Raw genomic sequence first — 12,087 nt, 5'->3', positions numbered from 1 at the left:
TTATTTATTTTTTTTGAGGCGGAGTCTCGCTCTGTCGCCCGGACTGGAGTGCAGTGGCCAGATCTCAGCTCACTGCAAACTCCGCCTCCCGGGTTTGCGCCATTCTCCCGCCTCAGCCTCCGGAGTAGCTGGGACTACAGGCGCCCGCCACCTCGCCCGGCTAGTTTTGTATTTTAGTAGAGACGGGGTTTCACTGTGTTAGCCAGGATGGTCTCGATCTCCTGACCTCGTGATCCGCCCGTCTCGGCCTTCCAAAGTGCTGGGATTACAGGCTTGAGCCACCGCGCCCGGCCCCGTTGCCCTATTTCTAGTCAATAAGTAAATAGCCTGGGATAAAAGTAGTATGATGAATGGCATTCCTTCCTTTAATACTTATTTACTGAGTACCTGTTCTGTGAAAGGTCCTAGTTACAAAGAAGAGAGAGAAAAAACATGAGTAGGACCATAGAACTTCAAAATCCTTACAGTCCAGTAAAGAAAAATAGCCCCATAACACAATTATGGGTGCACAGAAGAACAAGAATATGTACCATAAAACAAATACCAGCAGGATTTGAGCCAGATATTACAAGGTTACATGGGCATTACAGAGGAAGTTTTACAATGACGATCAACACACAGGGAAGGAACAGGGTATGCTTGACAACCCAGGTAAGCAGCTCTGTCTTACTTGGGTCAGTCTGTGAGAAGCTGTGCCCAGCTGTGGACTGCTAGCTGATAGCAGTCAACTAGCAGCAGATCCTGGCAGCCAAGGCCAAGAGGCTCTTTCTGAACAGACACTTGGGGTCAACTCTGCATCAGCAAAAAAATCATATTCAGGGCAAGAGCCTCTCAACACAAGCAGCAAAAGCCAAATGTCAAAGGACAAGAGAGATTATTTGTTTATTCTCTGTCAATATCATTTTCAAAATGGTAAATTCAAACATCACACAGTTTCTCAGGTGTCATCCCTTCTGCCATGGTAAGAAAGCCACCTCTTTGTAACAGAGCAAAAGAAAGCATAAATCATGGGGTTCGAATGATGTTACCAAAAGACATAATTTACATACCAACAACTGCGGGAGGGGAAGATGAGACAAAGATGATTTAAAGCCAGATTTTCATCATTGAAAAGTACATGTCTATGGTGTTCATGTAGCCATGTTACAGGGCTATCGGTATTTAGGATTCTACTTATCAAAATACAGACTTTACAACATAGCAGGGTAAAATAAAACCATGGTCACACCATCCCCAAGGGTGTGATTAAGAGCTGTTTTAATTCATTCTTTTCTGATCTTAGACTCTCACAGAACATCACGTGAGGTATATGGGCAGATGATCATTTTCAAACAAGAATTTTAAAGCTCTATCCTGCTTTTCCTTTTACCTCTTGATTGAAGAGGTTTGGTTTATGATAACCTCAAAGGCAACAACTCAAGGCAAGTCAATTTTTTAAAAACCTGATATATGAAGGAGATATTGGAAAAGGAAGCCAAGTCAGCCATTGCTGGCAATTTTTGTGGAGGCCAATGGGCAGCTGAAGTAATTGCCTCAATTTCCTGTCACTTCCAACCCTACTCTGTCCACCTTTAATTCATCTCAGTCTGGATCCCCAGAATGATAAGCATAGCTATTCCACTTTCCAACTCCCCATCTTAAAAAGAAAGCCACCCTCAAGCAATTTCCTCTACTGGCTTTCCAAATAGAACCTGCTGTACCTCACACACAAAGATAATCCTCCTTGCAAGCAACCCCAGAACCTCATCAGCCATTAAGCATTTGCTTCCATTCAGTTGTCAAACTGTGTTAATAAATTTATATAGACCTAGGCCATTCCATTCCCAGATTCTTCGAAGGCCTCAAGACCACACATAAATGAGAATATCAATATGGGAAGGTATCTTATAAAACCAGGAAATTAAACAAGAAAAGCTAACGTACAAAACTTTCTGACTCGTTATATGAGGCTAGTATTACCATTATAATGAAACTAGACAAAACATCACAGAAAAAGAAAACTACAAACCAGTATCTTGTGAATATAGACACACAAATCCTAAGCAAAATACTACCACACTGAATATGGCAGCACATGAGAAGAATGAGACACCACAATCAAGTGGGAGGCATTCCAGGAAAGCCAGGTTGGTTTAACACCCCAAATCAATTAGAATAAAAGAATAAAATGACATGATTATGTTAACAGCTCCCGAAAAAGGATGTGACAAAATTCAACACCATTTCATGATAAAAACACTTAGCAAACTAAGAATAGAAGAGACCTTCTTTCCTCTGATAAAAAGCATCTATAAAAACCCAACAGCTAACATCATCCTCAATAGTGAAAGACTGAATGCTTCCTACTGAGATTAGGAAGACAAAGATCTGCTCTCAATGCTTCTATTCAGTATTGTACTGGAGGCTCTAGACAGGACAACTAAGTTAAGAAAATGAAATTAAAAGGATTACACAGGAAGAAGTAAAACTATTGCTATTTGTAGATAATATTATTTCATGTATAAAAAAATCCTAAGGAATCCACTAAAAAACTATCAGACCTAATAAACAGGAGCAACAAGGTTGGAGGTCATAAGACCAATACACCAAAATTAACTGTATTTCCATACACTTTCAATGAACAACCTGAAAATGAAATTAAGAAAACAATTCCAGGCCGGGCGTGGTGGCTCACGCCTGTAATCCCAGCACTTTGGGAGGCTGAGGCGGGCGGATCACAAGGTCAGGAGATGGAGACCATCCTGGCTAACACAATGAAACCCCATCTCTACTAAAAATACAAAAAAATTAGCCGGGCATGGTGGCAGGCGCCTGTAGTCCCAGCTACTCGGGAGGCTGAGCCAAGATCGTACCACTGCACTCCAGGCTGGGCGACGGAGCAAGACGCCATCTCAAAAAAAAAAAAAAGATTCCATTTATAACAGCACAAAAAAGAATAACATACTTCAGAATAAATTTTGCAAAAGATATGCAAAATGTATACTCTGAAAACTATAAAACATTTTGAAAAAATTTTAAAAGACAGATAAATGGAAAGATATCCAAGTTCATGAATCAGAAAACTTTAAGATTAAGATGGTAAGCCTGGGCAACATAGCAAGAGCCCTGTCTCTATGTAAAAGAAAAGAAAAGAAAAAAAAAAGGTTAAGATGGTCATCATCAACCTAAATGCCCTTCAATGATAGACTGCATAAAGAAAATGTGGGGCCAGGCACGGTGACTCAGGTCTGTAATCCCAGCACTTTGGGAGCTCAAGGCAGATGGATAACTTGAGGCCAGGAGTTGGAGACCAGCCTGGCCAACATGGCGAAACCTTGGCTCTACCAAAAATATAAAACTTAGGCACGCTGGTGCACACCTGTAATCCCAGCTACTCAGGTGACTGAGGTGTGAGAATCACTTGAACCCAGGAGGCGGAGGTTGCAGTGAGCCAAGATCATGCCACTGCACTGCAGCCTGGGCAACAGAATGAGACACTGTCTCAAAAAAAAAAAAGAAAAAAAAATGTGGTACTTCTATACCATGGAATACTATGCAGCCATAAAAACAAATGAGATCATGTCCTTTGCAGGGACATGGATAGAGCTGGAGGCCATTATCCCTAACAAACGAACACAGGAACAGAAAACCAAATGCCACAGATTACATGGACACACAGAGGAGGACAACACACACTGGGGCCTTTCGGAGGGTGGAGAACAAAAGGAGGCAGAGGATAAGGAAAAATAACTAATAGCTATTAGGCTTAATACCTGGGTGATAAAATAATCTGTACAACAAACCGCCATGACACAAGTTTACCTATGTAACAAACCACACTTTAAATAAACACTTTTTTAAAAGATGGTAATGATTTCCAAATTGATCTACAGAATCAACATAATGCCTATCAAAATCCCCACTGACTTCTTTGCAGAAATTGACAAGCTAATCCAAAAATTTGTGAGGAAATGCAATAAACTCAGGATAGTTAAAACTTCATCAAAAGTTTTGTACTTCAAAGGACATCATCGAGAGAGAAAAGACAATTCACAGAATGAAAAAAATGTTTGCAAATCTGATAAGGAATTTGTATCTGAGAATATATTTAAAAACTATTATAACTCAATAATTTAGAATAACCCAATTAAAAATGGGAAAAGGATCTGAACAGATATTTCTCCGAAGAAGATGAACAAACAGTCAATAAGCACCTGAAAAGATGCTCAATTTCATGAGTTCTGAGGGAAATGCAAATCAAAACCACAATGACATAATAATTCATATTCACTAGAATAGAAGGGCTAGAATAAAAAGGACAGACAATAACAAGTGTTGACCAAAATGTAAAGACATTGGATCCCTGCTATATTGCTGCTGGGAATATAAGATGGTGCAGCCACTTGGGAAAACAGTCTGGCAGTTCCTTAAAAGGTTAAACAGAGTTACCATATGACCCAGCAATTCTACTCCTAAGTGTATACCCAAGGGAAATGAAAATATATGTCCAAACAAAATCTGTACATAAATATTCATAGCAGCATTATTCACCAGCCAAAAAGTGGAAACAATCTAAATGCCCATTAACTGATGGAAAGATACATAAAATATGGTATGCTCACATCATGGAATATTATTTAGCAATAAAAACAATGAAGTATTGACACATACCATACTATGGACAAATCCTGAAAACATGCTAAGTAAAAGAAGACGATTGCAAAGAACTGACTTACATGATACCTTTCATATAAAATGTTCAGAAGAGACAAATCCAAAGAGGTTGAAAATAAATTGGTGGTTGCCTAGGATTGGGCAGGCTAAGGAACATGGGGAGAGATTACTAATGGGTACAGGGTTTCTCTTTGGGGTAATGTCAGTGTTGCAAAATTAGATGATGGCCATGGATACAAAATTTTGTGAACACACCAAAAACCCCAAATTGTATGCTTTAAATGAGTAAATTGTATAGTATGTGAATTACATATCAATCAAGTTGTTTTTTAAAAATCAACTTTACCTTGAGGGAGTTGGGTCATCTTGGCCAAGGCGTGACATAATATTTATCAAGGTGTTAATTCCTATTTAAAATAAAAAACAAATACGCAAGTAAATACGGACAGAAGACTTATAGGACCATCATATTACAGTAGAAAAAAAGTACCTCATCTCAATGTGATTTTAAAAGATTTGGAATCTACCTGTCTAAAAGTGCAATAAATAATTATTTAAAACACTGGATAGGAAAAAGAAATTTTTCTAAAAAACTCATCAACCCTTATTATAGTTCTTGCTCAAAGTAAATATTACAAAAGTGTCCATGCAGTGGCTCATGTCTGTAACCTCAGCACTTTGGGAGGCAGAGGCGGGTAGATCACTTAAGGTCAGGAGTTCAAGACCAGCCTGGCCAATATGGCAAAACCCTGTCTCTAATAAAAATACAAAAAAACTAGCCAAGTATGGTGGCATATGCCTGTAATCCCAGCTATTCAGGAGGCTAAGGCAGGAGAATCGCTTGAATCCAGCAGGCAAAGGTTGTAGTGAGCTGAGATTGTGCCACTGCACTCCAGCCTAGGTGACAGCGTGAGACCCTGTCTCAAAAAAAAAAAAAAAGAGTCAGTAATCACTAGAATATGAAATGGTGAAAGAGTCACCCAGGGAACCATTCCGAGGAGCGAAATAATTTACAACAGAAAACACAGGCCAAAATAGGATATTCACATCTTAAAATCATGCAGACATACCTTTCTTCCGCATGTGCATGTGATGAACTTTTCTGTCTCCATATTTGGGCTGCCGAATTCCACAGTTAGATAAAGAATTCCTGGCATGATCAGGATTCATTCCAAAATTTAAATGATGACTTGGATGAGTCATGGCCAGCTAAAATTTCAATGAAATAAGTTCAGTCTTTAAAACAGCATAAACTAGGTGCAATGGTTCACACCTGTAATCCTAAGGTGGAAGGACCACTTTAGCCCAAAAGATCAAGACCAGCCTGGGCAACACAGTGAGACGCCATCTCTACAAAACATAAAAAATTAGCCTGGTGTGGTGGCACATGACTGGAGTCCCAGCTACTCAAGAGGCTGAGGTGGGAGGATCACTTGAGCCCAGGAGGTCGAGGCGGCAGTGAGCTATGATCACACCACTGCACTCTAGCCTGGGTGACAGAGGGAGAGCCTGTCTCAAAAAACAAAAACAAAACAAAAACTCAGCATGGGAGCACCATCTTTGTACCATCCTAAATTAAGCAGGAAAGGGAGCTGTCTGTCCATTTGAATTTTAAGCTCTGATCTTTCCATCTTATCTCCCCAAGTATCTGCAAACAGACGACCTACAGAATGACAGAAAATATTTGCATACTATATATCCAACAAAGGACTAATATCCAGAATCCACAAGGAACTAAAACAAATCAGCCAGAAATAATAATAATAATAATAATAATAATAATAATCCCATTAAAACGTGGGCAAATGACATGAACAAACATTTTTCAAAAGAAGATATAAAAATGGCCAACCAACATGAAAGAATGTTCAACATCACTAATCATGAGGGAAATGCAAATTAAAACCACAAGGAGATACCACCTACCACTTTACCCCAGTCAGAGTGGCCATTATTTAAAAACCAAAAAATAGCAGGTGTTGGTGTGATGCAGTGAAAAGGGAAGGCTTATAATACACTGAACTTTATATAAGCTATATGAATTAGTATAACCTCTAAGAAAAACAGTATGGAGATTTCTCAAGAAACTAAAAGTGGATCTAACACTTGATTCAGTCCTCCCACTACTGTGTATCTACCCAAAGGAAAAGAAGTCATTCTATCAAAAAGACACCTGCACTTCTGTGTTTACTGCAGCACAATTACAGTTGCAAAGTTATGGAATTAACCTAAGTGCCTATCAACTGATGAGTGGATAAAGAAAACGTGGTATACATATACCATGGAATACTACTCCACAATCAAAATAATGAAATAATGTCTTTTGTAGCAACTCAGTTGGAACTACAGGCCCTTATCCTAAGTTAATTAACTCAGAAACAGAAAACCAAATACTGCATATTCTAACTCACAAGTGGGAGCTAAGCTATGGGTACTCAGGGTCATACAGAGTGGTTATAATGGACACTGGAGACTCAGATGAAGAGTGTTGGGAGGGGGATGAGGGATGAAAAACTACCTATTGGGTATTGGGTGTATGTACACTATTCAGGTGACAGGTACACTAAAAGCCCAGACTTCACCACTATACAATTCATCCATGTAACCAAAAACCACTTGTACCCCTAAATCTACTGAAAAAAAAATTTTTAGTGGCCAAAACAAATTTCCAGATCTCTGACGCAAGCCCTCTTCTGCAAACAAACGTAAAAACCCACATCTTTAGGTTGAGCACGGTGGCTCACACCTGTAATCCCAGCACTTTGGGAGGTCGAGGCGGGCCGGGTGGATCACCTGATGTCAGGAGTTCGAGACCAGCCTGGCCAACAGGGCAAAAGCCCGTCTCTACTAAAAATACAAAAATCAGCCAGGCATGGTGGTGGGCACCTGTAATCCCAGCCACTCAGGAGCCTGAGGCAAGAGAATCGCTTGAACCCGGGAGGCGGAGGTTGCAGTGAGCCGAGACTGCGCCATTGCACTCCACCCTGGGCAACAAGAGCGAGACTCTATACCAGAAAAGAAAAAAAAAAAAAAAAATCTACATCTTTCAGAGAAGTTAGAACACTCAGCACCTGGAAAAGGAGGAAAAGCTGGAAGAAGGTACTCAGATTTGACAAATTTCAGTTTTAGTCAATTTTTTTAGGGATGATCTCAAATAAATGTGAGAGAATGGGCTGGAAAGTAGCAGAGGCAAGCAGGGTAGAGCAATGGAGAGAACTATGTTTCTATCAATCCTTGTCACTTCCCAGGATAGAAAACCCAGTGTACCATTTGTGACCTGCAAGATGAATTACTCCTATCTTGTTATGACATGAGTTTACAGGAGAATAATTCTTACCTGTAACAGACAACGATCTTGGAAAGTATATCCTATCAACTTGTCCAAATGCATTAGGCATTGGTGGTAGCGGATATGATGGGTCAGAACAGGTAACATCATTGCATGCTAGGAAAAAAAAAAAGTATTCAATATGTTTAACTTTATAAAAACTTATAAAGTCACTTCATTTGTTTTACAGCAAGTCAGAACCATTTTCACATCCCAAATTCCATCTCACTAAGTCCCCAAACAGCTTATTGGCTGCATGGCATTCTGGAGAATCCTCTGTGAGAGACTGTAGCTGTTAAGAGTATATAGTCTCTAGAATCAGAATGCCTGGGTCTAAATCCTGCTCTGCCACTTATTCACTGTGTGACCTGGGGCAAGTTATCTTACCTCTCTGCTTCAGTTTCCTCATTTGCACAATGAGAATAATAAATATACCTACTTTCAAGGATAGCTAAAAGGATTAAAAGAGGAAATACAAAAATCTTCTTAGAACAAGGCCTGTTAGCCCTCATTCCGTTAGGAATAGCCCTGGTTCTATCAGTATTCAGCAGGGTAGCTTTGAGTAAGTCACATGCATTTTTGTGCCTCCTTGTATACCTTTAATTAAAGGGGAATGGATTAGGATTCATTCATTCTGAAACTTTTTTAGGCTCAAGATATTTTTGAGAATCCAAGGAAAATGACTCTTTCCCCCAGAAAATGTCCCTGTGCACAAACATGCAAAAGTTGTACACAATTTTAATGGGTTCAAAAACCCCTGAAGCCCATGATTATCCTTTGAGAGCTTCTCAACCAGATATGCCACCCTAGGTTTAACATTTAATGATCTAACATTCTGAAGACAATTTTTAGAAAGACCAGTACAGTTAAGGTACCCAAGGACACGGAATTTAAATTTTTCCTGCAATCCCTTTTCATTTGGCTATAATAAATTCCTTATTGGGAGATAATTTCATGGAAGGTATATCTTTTTCTTTTCCTTAATACTGTTTCCCAAGAACACAAAAGAATGTAGGGAGTCATTCTTATTCATCAGAACCTGGAGGATGGACCCAGCCCACAGAATGACTGACATATGCTTTATATTATTTCAGTCTTTGAAGTATTTTAAGCTGGCATTGTTTAAAAGTACCTGAAAATGGATTTGCTTCAAACGATAGAAATTAGTTACGTTATTAACTTATAAAGAAAGATTCATTCTACCAAATAGGATCTCTAATCAACAAAAAATCTTTCTTGCCAGTTCAATTCAGTAAGTATATAATTGAGCACCTCCACGTGTAAGGCCTTACAATATGTGTGGGAGACAGAAAAAGTGAAGACATTGTTTTTGCCATTAAAGCTAGATATATGCCATTAGAATTTTAATTATCAGCACTTTAACCACTTTGTTTTTATAAGTGCTGTATTGATAAACACAACAATATGGAAACAACATGCACAATCAAAAGTATAATAGCTTTCCAGCCATTTAAACTGCAGGAAGCTCAAGAGTTGATGCTAAAAACTCAAGGTGGATAGGACATGGGTTAGGACATGAAGACTACTCAGTGCAACTGCCTTTTCTAAAGCATGAACTCAACCTGGTGAACTGTTTACTTTCTTAATATTTCCTATGAGACATGAATCGCTGCCTGTCAGAAAAATAAAACCCTCTTTAGAGTTTGCTGATTATTTAAAAATTACTTTTTTTTTTTTTTTTTTTTTTTGAGACAGGGTCTCACTCTGTCGCCCAGGCTAGAGCGCAGTGACACAATCACAACTCACTGCAGCCTCGACCTTCCAGGCTCAAGAGATCCTCCCACCTCAGCCACCAAGCCCCAGCAGCTGGGACTACAGGTGTGCAACACCACACTCTGCTGATTTCTGTGTTTTTTGTAGAAATGAGGTTTCGCCATGTTGCCCAGGTTGGTCTTAAACTGCTGGGCTCAAGGGATCGGCCTGCCTCAGCCTCCCAAAAGGCTAAGATTACACAGGCATGAACCAGTGCACCGGGCCCGAAAATTACTGTTAACTTTAAGCCCAAATCTGTATCTCTGTAAGTTTTACCCCTTTAACCCGAGTTCTACCCAGAAACAAAATGCATTTAATGGCAGGCTTTCCACATCTTGTTTTAGCTAACCTACACCTTACTACTTTACTTCCTTTAACCTTTTCTCATGTAAAACAGCTTTGAATCCCTTAACCACTTTCTCTAAATCTGCCCCAAACAAAGCCTGTTTCTCCTTCCAAATAAACCTTTTGTGAGTACCATGGAAGGGTATAGATGACCCGTGTCCATCTTGAATCCCAGACATCAAGTCTCAATGTTACCTACAAGACTTTAAATTTCTAGCTCAGTTTTTAAAAGTATCAGTCTTTGCAATATTAAAATACAATCATCTTTATGTCTGGCATCTTTATGTCTGCCAACCGCTTTAATTAAAAAAAAAAAGAAAGAAACTCAAATTCTCCCATAAAATAGAGCAACTAGACTAGCAAAATGAAAGACCAATGAACATTATCTACATAAAAACTAAATGACAAGGTACCCCCTTGAGTCCCTAACTAAGAGTAGATGAGGAGAAAGAGCTACGTCTCAGCATCTGTGTGAGAGAGAGAGACACAGGTCCTGATAATGGAAGAAACTCAAAATTAACAACACATGTTCACCGGAAATAACCCAAACTGGAGAGGGCTCTGCCGAATCTAATTCATTGAGTGAACACAGGAGGACAGTCTAACTGTGCTGAAGACACCTGGGACCTACAAACACTCAAAACAAAAAAACAAAAGGTGAAGCTCCCTACAAGGTAAAAGCCCCACAACGAGGAGAAAGTGCTGCGAGTGCAAGCCACATTTCGCTAGAGAAGGATAATGAAAGGCAAAAGAGAGACGGTCCAGACAAAAGCAGAGAAGAGAAGCGGAGGGGCAGGTCTTAGTGTGAAGCCATATTACTTCTTTTATTAGCAAAAACAACAGGAGGAGGAGCTCCAGATCCATGAAAACTATCCCGGCTTATACCCCTTTCTAAAAGTACAGGAAAATATTTCATTTAGTTTACTTAATTTTTAAGTTTCTTAAAGAGCAACAGAAAAGAATCATGATCAAATCCCATTCAAAGATGTTTCTAAGAAGAGGAGTAGAATAACATCCTTGCTGATAATAAAAGCATTCCAGAGGCTGGATGCGGTGGCTCACGCCTGTAATCCCAGCACTTTGGGAGGCCGAGGCGGGTGGATCACGAAGTCAGGAGATCGAGATCATCCTGGCTAACACAGTGAGACCCCGTCTCTATTAAAAATACAAAAAATTAGCTTGGTGGCGGGTGCCTGTAGTCCCAGCGACTCAGGAGGTTGAGACAGGAGAATGGCATAAACCAGGGAGGCGGAGCTTGCAGTGAGCCGAGATCGCAAGACTCTGTCTTAAAAAAAAAAAAATTCCAGAGAAACATACCAATAACCTTCTAAGCAAATAAATTAATAAAACCAAAGGAGGATTAACACAAATTACAAATAAATATTACATAAATTCGGAAATGAGATTAGAGGAAAGGAAGATTTGAAAAGAAGTCAAAAAATTCAGGAAAAAGAAACATAAAAGGAGATAACCACTTCAAGACTAAACAAGAAGGAACACAAAATCAGATTAACCCAATGAATAGTGCTTTTGAAAAATAGAAACGAAGAATTCAAGAGAAAATGATGGATCCAGAAGAGAAGCAAAAAAGATATGACACATATATCTTATAAAAAGATATAAGATGCAAGAAGTAATTACTACTTCTTGAATGAAGAATTCAAGGGAACATGATAGATCCAGAAGAGAAGCAAAGAAAATATAAGATGCATATAAGTGGAGTACTTTAAAAATCAAAATAATAGAAAATAATGAAATGTGTAATACAAGAAAAAGAAAACTTTTCCTGAGATAAAAGACAACTTGAAAGTATATACTGAAAGTATATACAGCATATCTGAAAAAATTAACTGAAAAGAGCTGAGACATATTCTAGTAAACTATTGGTTTCTAAAGAAAAAGAAAAAATCCTTTGGGCACTCAGACAAAAGGACCAAGTCATTTAAACTCATATTGTTATCACACTTTTTTTTTTTTTTTTTTTTTTT

General features: G+C 39.0%; 1 protein-coding gene across 1 annotated transcript in view; it reads right to left on the bottom strand.

Moving 5' to 3' along the window:
- Nucleotides 1-12,087, bottom strand: part of DROSHA (drosha ribonuclease III) — a 140,759-nt gene that overhangs the window by 45,728 nt on the left and 82,944 nt on the right. The window contains exons 21-23 of the mRNA XM_017889448.1: nucleotides 7,991-8,098; nucleotides 5,724-5,862; nucleotides 5,000-5,060 (exon numbers count right to left, since the gene is read on the bottom strand). Coding sequence (XP_017744937.1) covers nucleotides 5,000-5,060; nucleotides 5,724-5,862; nucleotides 7,991-8,098 — 308 coding nt within the window. The remainder of the gene's footprint in view (nucleotides 1-4,999; nucleotides 5,061-5,723; nucleotides 5,863-7,990; nucleotides 8,099-12,087) is intronic.

This window comes from Rhinopithecus bieti, unplaced genomic scaffold, assembly GCF_001698545.2.
Source record: "Rhinopithecus bieti isolate Rb0 unplaced genomic scaffold, ASM169854v2 scaffold_17882, whole genome shotgun sequence".
NCBI classification, from domain to species: Eukaryota; Metazoa; Chordata; class Mammalia; order Primates; family Cercopithecidae; genus Rhinopithecus; species Rhinopithecus bieti.
The sequence above is the reverse complement of the archived record's forward strand: the minus strand, read 5'-3'. Positions and strand labels throughout refer to the sequence as shown.